The 10898-nt window shown below is 32.9% G+C and overlaps 1 protein-coding gene across 1 annotated transcript; it reads left to right on the top strand.

Moving 5' to 3' along the window:
- Nucleotides 1-1058: 1058 nt before the first annotated feature.
- Nucleotides 1059-9396, top strand: LOC149247001 (protein NRT1/ PTR FAMILY 5.6-like). Its single transcript, XM_089443068.1, has 4 exons — nt 1059-1207; nt 7559-7611; nt 8136-8353; nt 8851-9396. The coding sequence occupies exons 1-4, from the start codon at nt 1059-1061 to the stop codon at nt 9394-9396; spliced, it is 966 nt and encodes a 321-aa protein (XP_089299194.1).
- Nucleotides 9397-10898: the final 1502 nt, after the last annotated feature.

Raw genomic sequence — 10898 nt, forward strand, 5'->3', positions numbered from 1 at the left:
AGGGTATTCCTCCCAAAAGAACACCCTTACAGAAGAGCAACATCCACTTTCAATGGCAAACTAGAGAGAACCCAAAGGACTGCAATAACGACACTAGCTTAATGGCTTAGAGCATATGAGAGAGAGGAGGAGAAGTTTGCAAAAATGTTCAACTCAAATAGGGAGCCTATGGTCGATGATCCAGAATTCAACATCTATTTTGAGAAATTTCCCTTTGGGATGAAAAGGGAAATTGCCTTTTATGAGCTCCCATATTGGGAGCATCTTAAGATTTCCCACTTACTAGATCCCATGCATATATTTAAAAAAGTTTCATCTTATTTACGGAGGCACATATCATTGAAATAAAGTGACAAATTGGCTATTAGTAGAGATATTATTTTTTCAAAACCTAAAAAGAAACATTGGCCAAGACAAGAAACTAGAGGAGAGGTTGGTTCGTCTTGGTATTTCAAAGAAGGTGATGTCCCATATATCTTAAATACATACGATTTTTCTTTGGAAAAAGAAGTTATAATGAGTGTGAGGGTGCCTTATTTATATGGGTCTTCACTACGATGTTGCTTCTATGTGGAAGACCATTTGTCGAGGTTGAAATCACATGACCATTTGAAGCTTCTAAGAGTATGTGTGTAAAAAAATAGTTTTATTATTTATTTTTATGTAATGGGATATTTTATAATTAGTTTTTGTATAATGTACTATTTAATGTGCAGTTTCATTATCCTTTGCTCATGCATGGGTGTGTGAACCATGACTTCCCCCAAGACCAACGACATGCAATAACTAAATTATCTACATTTGTACGTTGGATCACATCAAATGAGAGTCATATGGCTAACATTCCATAGTGGTGTCAAGAGATAGCTGAGATTGTTTGTATGTTTGAGAAGGAGATGTCGACAAGTTTCATGGACTTGCATGTTCATCTTCTAATTCACCTAGTAGATGAGGTTGAATTAGTTGGGGTCATTTCTTTTTGTTGAACGTTCTTGTTAGAGAGGTACATGAATAAATTGAAAGGTTTTTTTCGACAAAGAGAAAAACTCGAGGGGTCTATGGCAGAGGGCTATATATCGTATGAGTCTTTGTATTATGCCAGTGAGTACATGAAGCAGATCGAAAACACACCAGGTGGGACGATTTGGGATGATGAAGGGGATGAAGACAAAAGAGAAGGGGGGCTTCTCGAGACAAATAGAAAGAGGTACATGATATAGTAAGTGCATGCTTATCATTTGTCAAATTACTACACAATAACTATTCACACTAAACTTCATATTAATGAATATTTTGATCTCATATATATTATATATATATATATATATATATATATATATATATATATATATATATATATATATATATATATATGTTGTTTTGAATTCATCAGTGAATTCAGAAAGCGAAGCCATCAACAAATTCATTCTTTACAATATGGAAGTGACACAACCGTGGGTTGCATTGTATGAAGAGAAGAGGAGGGAATGTGATAATGACAAGAAATAATTTAAATGGTTGAATGGTAGAAGCATGCCATATCCTGATTATTTAAAAGAAAATATGCCAATGACATGCCCTAACAGTTGGGTTTCTAATAAAGTTATAGAGAAATATTGTGCATCTGGTCGTTACCCTCATGTTGAAGAGGATGCGCTAAACATAGGGATTGGGTGCAACAAATTGGTAATTATAATCTCTTTATGTACAATTTTAACTTCATACTGCACCTTTCAATTGTAACATCTACATATATTTTATATTTTTAATTATGTTCGGGTTATGAGACACATGACATTGAGATTTTCTCACTTTTTTATAGGTGCATTTGTTCCCATTTATGTGGGAATGGACATAATTTTTGCACGGAGGATGCCGATTATGGATGGATGACATAAGACTGTGGAGTGGAAGTCGAGTTCGACCAATCTAGTCGTGTTAGCCACCGTGATCAAAACCTAATGCGTGGGACATTAGGTTACGTTGGAAATATATAAGAGATCATTCAAGTGGACTTCTCTTTGTTCCAATGTGTTATTTTTAGGTGCAAGTGGTGGGACACCTTTGATCGGAATAATGTAAAGGAAGATCGCGATAGTGGGATGATATCTATAAACTCTAGAAAGATGTGGCATGAAGCTAGGGAGCCTTATGTTTTTCCAAAACACTACAACTAGGTGTTTTTTTACCCAGATGTGTTGGATAGGAATTGGTGGTTCGTATTAAGACATAACCCTAGATCAAAACATATTTTTGAGAACAACAATGTTATCATGCCAAGCGAGGAAGATAATCAGGGTGATGACAATGGAGAGTGATATGTATTTGTGTTATTTCTTTATTTTGCTAATTATATTGTTTTTTTATTCATCTTGTTGGCAATTTTTATTATAATTGGTAAGGTTCACAAATGTTTTTACACATTTTTTTTGCAGTGGAAACATTTTTACACTTAAAACTAAGTATTTTGAATTGTGTACAATATCTATGATAATAAGGATTCAAGGTCACAACCCTTCTCAAATAGGAAAATGAGAATAAAATAGTGAATTTAGAAATAACATTGAAGATTTAGTCTCAATTTAGATACTTATTGGTTTATTAATCAGTTCACATGTTTTTTATTCTTGTTTAGTTCAAAATCAATAAAAGACATTTATGGCATGAAACACACAGCTGCAAGTTTTCACGGTGTTTGGTGTGTGACTAATAAGACCCATAAAACCCTAATATGATATCTTTTATCCATATCACTTCCTTCTAATTTCACTCTTATTTTACCATTTTACCCAACAATGTTTAAGAAAGTATAAACTTTTGACACTTCCGTTTCTGAAATCCATGGCACCATGACGGTTTGTAGCGAGGACCTAAGAGATCTAGGTAAGACACCTGGAGTGTGCATTGTAGGACAACAATTAGGTGTTCTCCCTCTCTTTGGCTTCCTAAGGTCAAACCATGTTGTATGGGTTCGCCATTTTCTCATGCTCCGCTGGTGCTCCCTCTACTGACATCTCTGTTACACGATTGACACATAAAATACATCAGCCTCATACATAACACAATTTTTTTTATTAAATGAAAAATGTATTTATTAATATGGAAACATAACTTTCAATTAAAAAAAAAACAAAATCATAACATAGTGATGCACCATCTCCGATGCATTATAAAAAGCAACCGCATCGACATTGGTGCACACATATGTATGGTGCACCACTATTGGTTTACAAGTTTAAATTTTTATAGCGGTGCATCACACTTATGCACCGGTGCGCACATATATTCTTTGCGCATCGGTAAGAACGTTCACGTTATCAAATGCACTGAGCTATAACTATATTTTTAAATATTATTTTTACAATGCATGTGGTAAATATGCTTGTTCCCGTGCGTGCAAGACATATCAAGCACACCGCATTTGTCATGGTGATTAAGAGGAATTTGCTTCACTTTCAAATAGATTTGGTGATGCATTTTTGTTTCCTATTTAGAATATGTAAAATAAGTATCTATTTTTATGTATTTATAACTAAATTATTTAAAGTAGACATGTCTTTATAATTGTGAACATGATGTAATATTAACTATGAGAAATGGGAAAACATGAAATTTAGTGACTATCTCGTGATAAGTATGTGGAAAAAATAATATTTTTTGAGTTGTTCATTAACAAATAATCAAATATATTATTTGTCAAAAGTTTAAATCTAATACAATATCATTTTTGTATTATTTAACTCATATTTATTATTAAAAAGAGTTAAATTTAAACTAGTACAATAACAAATAAAAAACCAAAATAACATCAAAATGTTATGCCCTCTTTAAGGGAGAACTTCTAATAGAGCAAAGCCCTGATTACAAGTAACTTCACAAGTCTTATTTTATATTTTTTAATCCTCAGCCGTAGTGATAGAAATTTCTAATTTAAATTGGTATGAGTTGCTATAAATATTAAATTTAAATTGCTTGAAAATCTCATAACTTAGTAATAAATTAAATTTAAAAAAAATAAAGTTGTTGTTGTTGTTTTTTTTTTAAGTTATATTGAATCTAAATTAATTACGTTAAGAGACGCTCTACAACTTAGTATGGGAGAGATGTTGTCCCGTGATGTTACATTTAAAAATAGTAAAATAATACTTTGAATTAACAAATTAAAAATAGTGATGACAAGAGAAATTAAAGTCCACCTAATTACAAAACTTTAATTTACACCTCAATCTTATATCCGTTTATATAGAGATATAAAATAACAGAAAGTAAAAAAAATATTTTCGCTTTTATTATGAGAAAAAAAAAAGCAAACACTGTTTGCCCCACCCAATCCAAGATCTTTATTTTCGCCCTTCAAACCAGTTATATTTTGACACGTTCCGGTAAGTTTTGCAGAATTTTGGGAAAGTTTCAGTCCTTGATCAATGAATCCATAGTCCTAGCGGACATTTATGAACCCATCGTTTTAGATTGCTCCGACAGATTCAGACCTAGACGCAGTGAAAACCCACGCAAAATTTTTGGGAAAGTTTAGTCCTTGATCAATGAATCCATCGTCCTGGCGGATATTTATGAACCCATCGTCCTAAATGCTCCCACAGATTCAGACCTGGACACAGTGAAAACCCACACAAACCTGCAAAGAATTTATTAGATTTTGGGTGAAAGGTCATATGCAGATAAGAATTTATTAGATTTTGGGTGAAAGGTCATTTGCAGATACCAAAATATTAGAGGAGGTAAAAGGACAGAGACATTTCTAAAATGGAGGCATGAAATTTGAATCTCTCCCATAGTCGCCAAGTCGCCAAGTTGGTAACTACTACCAAAAAAAAGTTGGTAACTACTACCAATTTTTTTAACTAAAGGCGGCACACAGAAAAATGGAACTTTTAAGCCATTGATGAATATGAAGAAAACACCTGAGCAAAATCTAATCTCATGTTGCAACAAATGTGCGTTTACACAATCTACTTTGTTTGTTCTGTGGCTTGGAATTTTGGTTTTAATATGATGGTTGGTTTGGTTTAAAATTTGCCTTCTTTATTTTATAGATATAGATATAAAATAAAAATAAACATTATCAACTACCTAACAGTTTTATAAAATTTATGATTATTTATCATGAAATTTATAATTTATAATAGTTTTTTATAAAATAAATGATTATTGACTATAAAATTTATAATTTATAATAATAATTTTAGTTTGTTATAAAATAAATGATTATTTATTATGAAATTTATAGTTTATAATAATAATTCTTTAATAAAAGTGTATTTTTTTTATACTTATTGTTTAAAATAAAAAATAATTTTTGTTAAATTTGATTAAAAAATGATTATAAAATTTTGAAAATTAAATTAATTAATATAAAAATTTAGTTTATTTAGAAGAAATTATAAAAAATAAATTTATTTTTTTAGTAAATTATTTTTTAAGTTTGTTTGTTTGTTTTTTTTGTTTTATTTATTTATATATATAATATATAAAATTCTAGAAATAAATTAATTGAATGAGTGTTTTAATTTGCCATCATTTTGTTATGATTTTTTATGAGGGTTTAGAAAAAATAAAATTCTATGAACCAACCTAGATCCCATTTGGGGATGCCCTTTGAAACAAGGAGCCACTGCCCGTGGCTGTAGTCCCTGTCGGGGTCTGCAGGTACATTGCAAATACGTAACAGCAAATGGATTGAGCAAGATTGAAAGGGATATATGTATGCTTTTTTCGCATCATTTGCATTAGCAACAACAATTTCTATGTCTGCCTTCTTTAGGGCAGGCGCATCATTAACACGATCGCCGGTCATTCCACATATGTGCTTTCTAGCATGCAATCGTTTAACAATCTCGTACTTATGCTCTGCAATGACGAGTCAAAATCAGGAAGGATATGAAATCAAACACTAATTAAGGAAGTGAAAAAATAAAAGTATCTGAGATAAACATTTCCACCCGCAAAATAATAGTTATAATATAAACCATGCAGTCGCTGGCGGGATTTTTGGATTCATTGTGGCCCATCCACACCTACTTGGATAGAGTAGCGGCAAAGACTCCTGTCATTGGCAACACAGGTGTTTGGCAATGAGGTGTGGTTCTACTGCGCCAGGCAACAAACAACAAGGCTAAGAAAATGGTGGGATTAAGCTAGACTTAAAAGAGAATTTGCACAAAATATGGGTATTGGCTACCACAACAGTTTCTCAAAGCTCATGATCTGCTCTTTCCCAGCTGACCTGCATCCGAGGTAAGACAACAAACATTTCTCAGCGTACTCTGTAACACTTCTTCGATAACAAACACTTCTTCGATAACAAAGTAGTTTATCCCATGTGAATCTTTTGCAGGTATACAGGAAATAAAAACTATAAATATATTTTTTTGCTCTATTTTTATTCTAGATCATTAAATTGTTGAAAAGCTTGATTTATTTTTAGCATGACATGATAAAATAAAGATGTACTTTGAGAATATGTATAGGAAATCAAATATTGAGAGTCTGTACGGGAAATTAACAAAAAGTCGATGTACACAAATTATTGTGTAAAAATATTGTTTAGTTGATTAAGATTGTTTATTTAATTTTATTGGGTAGGAGCAAAAGACTAGAAAACGAAATTTCTTGCAGTATAAGCAAATAATTATAGAAAAAGTCATATTAGACTTGTATTGTATCAGAATTCTGAAATAGTAAACTAATGTTCTTTCTTTTCAAAATATTACTTTATGAAATTAAATGAATGTGTTAGAAGGTGTATATATATATTATGTATATTATATCAAATATATGTACATTTACAAAAATGAAAGAAAGTACATACGTATAAAGAGTGTAGATTACATAGCGATTTTATAACAATTATTACAAAAGAAAACTCGTCAGAGTAATGACGATTACATGCAAATAACAAACATATGAGTTTATAAGAAGAATGCACTGAAAACCAATTATAAAACGAATGTGTTAGAAGGTATATACATAATATGAATGTTATATAAAATATATGTACATTTACAAAAAAAACATAAAATAAATGTATATGCGCATAAAGCGTGTAGATTACATAGCGAGTTTAGAAGAATTATTACGAAAGAAAACCCGTTAGAGTAATAACCTTTACATTCAAATTTCACATGAATAACCAACCATAACTATAACATGAAAATGATTTCAGCAAAATCATATCCAACTGCAAGTATTATAATTAGGTTCAACGTGTAACTACCACAATATACTGTGGTAGAGGATTCTCACATGGATCTGTTTTAAGTCCAAGTTTTTATATATATAAACGAGTATCACCACTTCCATACATGGAAGATCAGCTAGCTTGTTCATTAGAACAGTCTGAAACTTGGTGGTGTGAGGGATAGTTATGAAATTCCAACCTTTCAAGGAATGGGTGGAGTTTTGGAAGACACCCTTGCAACCAGAGATAGGAAGAGAAGATGAGCAATTAGATTGGGTTAGTAATGGTCCAGTAGATGTCAGAGGAAGGCCCGTTCGCAGGTCAAAATCTGGTAGTGGGAAGGCTTCTATTTTCATGAAGGCCCGTTCTCAGGTCAAAATCTGGTAGTGGGAAGGCTTCTATTTTCATTCTTGGTAAGTATCCTTTGGCTTAATATTATTTTTGGATTTGGTAAGTATTTTTTAGCTTAATATTATTTTTTTATATGAAATGTAAAAACAATTTAATGTTGTCGTGGAGTGATTACTAGTTTTTTTATTTTGATTATATATTTCTAGAATATTTTGGAATTCATTTAAAGAGGTCAATTGATCCAATGGTTTTTTATAGATTTCAAAATATTATCTAAATCTACAATCTGAATAAGTTCTGCTCTCCCTGAGACTACAAAATATTCTCTAAATCTACAATCTGAATAATTTGAACAATCCCTCGACCTATTATCAAAAACTTTATAACTATATTCTTTATATTATCATACTCTAAATAAAAATGGTATAAATTTATAAAAAGTTTTGGATGATCAGTCCATCTATCATTAAAAAAAAAAACACTTAAGGAACTGTAATTTTATTATCATGCGGTGTGTTCAGAATCCAGGCCTTTCAAAGAGATTTCATAAGAACTAATCACACATTTGTGCATGAATTGTGAACAGTGTTTGTATTCAGCGAGGCTCTCGCTTACGTTGCGATTGCATTAAACATGATCATCTATCTAACCACTGTGTTGGACGAAGGGGTTGCAACTGCTGTAAAAAATGTGAACTACTGGGTAGGCACCACATGCGTTATGCCTCTTATAGGGGGGTTTATGGCAGATGTTTACTTTGGACGTTACAAGATGGTCCTCATTTCCTCAACCGCTTATGTCTTGGTGAGTTTACAAGTTTGAAAATTAGATCATCTTTAATAATTTCAGTGAAGATTTCACAATATTTTATTATTCGTAGATTTAATTTTTTAAATTTTAGAAGTTGGAGTTGGAATTGGTGATTATTTTTTTAAATTTTAGAAGTTGGAGTTGGAATTGGTGATGAGACTTGTTTTCATGTTGTTTGTAACTTCTTGTATTATGGTTTCTAGAGATTTGAAACCTAATAAGATTATTTATAAATTTATTCCAAACACCAAAACTCCAAAAACTGGAATTAGTTATCTAAATATACCAAAACTCCAAAAACTAGAATTAGTTATCTAAATATTTCCAAATCTACATTGAAAATTTTACACAGCTTTATGCAATCTTTTTTTATCTTTATATTGATTGCTTAGGGATTCAGAGAATATCCCAAAATCTACCATAGACATAAATTCAAAATTCCTATCCTTTATACTTCAATCTCTTTGACTGTGATTAAATGTTGATTTCAGGGATTACTATTGCTGACGCTGTCAGTGTCTCTCCCAGCCTTGAAGAAAAATGATGTTGTTTATTTCTTGGCTTTGTATTTGATATCCTTTGGGGTGGGTGGCCACAAACCTTCTCTGGAGCCTTTTGGTGTAGACCAGTTTGACGAGGAAGACAAAAGTGAAATGCTTCAGAAGAATTCTTTCTTTAATCACTGGTTTTGCTGCCTCTCTGCTGGAATTTTCTTAGCAGTTACAGTTATTGCGTACGTCCAGGAGAACATAAGTTGGGGATTTGGATTCGGGATAGTTACAGTGGCCATGGCTATTTCCACTCTTATATTTCTCTGTGGGACTCCATTCTATAGAAACAAGCTTCCTGGAGGCAGCCCAGTCACTGGTGTGGCTCAAGTTTTAGTTGCTGCTGTAAGAAAAAGAAATATCAGCATGCCTTCAGATACGAGCTTGCTTTACGAGAAGGATATTAAAATTAACTCATGGGGATATACGAGGAATGGCGGCCTACGAAAAAGAAAAGAGAGAAGACCAAAGGCATGTGATATGGGTTGACCAAAATGAGAAAAGATCTACTAGGATGGCATTGATTCTGACATCCATAATAAATGGAAGAGTCACTCTGACAGAGGGATCCATATTGACGGCTATCAATAAGTAATAAGATTAATATCCCTTAAGTTGGTAGGTGAGAGGGATCAGAAATTCGAATTGCGACTACAGACACCGAGAGGGAAATCACCCTCTAAATAAAGAGAGATAGAATGGCGGAACTTCGGAGAACTATGACGATTCAGGGAAAATAATGCAGCAACAATAACAATGGCCACATTTACACCACCATGGCCCAATTTTGATACCAAAATCTGAACATGGTTTTTTTAATGTTCAGAAAGGGAGCCCAAATACGACTAATGAATAATGACCATATGAAAGAATTAGATAGAGTAGAGACCGACTATAAACAGTTGAAATCTGAATCTGAAATTCTGGAGGTATATGAATTCATAATCTATAGAGATGCTATATATATTCTTGCAAAAGTAAACTCATATATTCTGTATGTTCCATTACACAGAATAGGCGAAGAGAAACGGCTCTTTATCAACTAAAATTGAGAGAAAGAAAAACGATATCACTAACTTTTAAAATGCGTAGCGAGGAGAGCAGAGCACGGAATAGCTTGAAAAACGCCACTAGCCTGAAACCATCATAGCAGCTCCCAAAGAGTTGATGATAGAATACTAGAAAACGAAAGGAAGAAAGCCTTCCCTGAAACAAATGTGAGCCAAGACACCGAGGGAACACTCAGGACTCCTCGGGCAGAGGAGAAAAGAACCAAAACCAAAGAAGTATTAGTAAGCTAATATAGCCAGTACATGGGGAGATGACAAATGGTTAGAAGCGCCTTACATGAAAGCTAATGCACCAGGAGCTGACAGGGGGAGCCTCATGCATGTAGCCATAGAAACCTACTATAATAACCTGACAGAATGCTAAGTGAAGCACAGGTGCAATATACAGAGAAGTGTAGACTCCCTGAAGACACGTATAATCGGCTAAGGTTTCGCACAGACATATCACCCATTTCAAAGTGTATGAGGCTCGCTGGTTGGATGCCTGAGCAGAGATCACTAGTTGGTCGCCAAGGCGATGCTCTCTTCCGGGGCTCGCCCCTTCTACCAATGAAAATATGGTATAGTACATGTTAATAAAGTTATATTTAGTTTGGATATAAAAAAAATTTGCACGAGAAAACCTTGGATAGCAGAGAACGCAGGAGGTACCAAAAACTTAGGATATCTTATTTTTACCCGTCTTGAAACCTGCGAAGCCCGCAATAAGACCCTCAACTTTGTTGGCCAATCAACAATTACATAATAAATTTTATATTATTTTTTAATATGAAAACTTTGGTTAAAATTGTGATGTATAGCAATATTTTTTGGTCAAACAAGAAATTAATAGACAGTCAACACACGATCGATTGCTAAGAGTCCCAGGTAGGGACTAATAAGAAATTGTTGAGATAACCTTAACAGAGTGGATTTCAGTAG

This window comes from Pinus tabuliformis, chromosome 7 (assembly GCF_031772625.1).
Source record: "Pinus tabuliformis cultivar Carrire ecotype Pingquan chromosome 7, CPIR1, whole genome shotgun sequence".
In the NCBI taxonomy this organism is placed as follows: Eukaryota; Viridiplantae; Streptophyta; class Pinopsida; order Pinales; family Pinaceae; genus Pinus; species Pinus tabuliformis.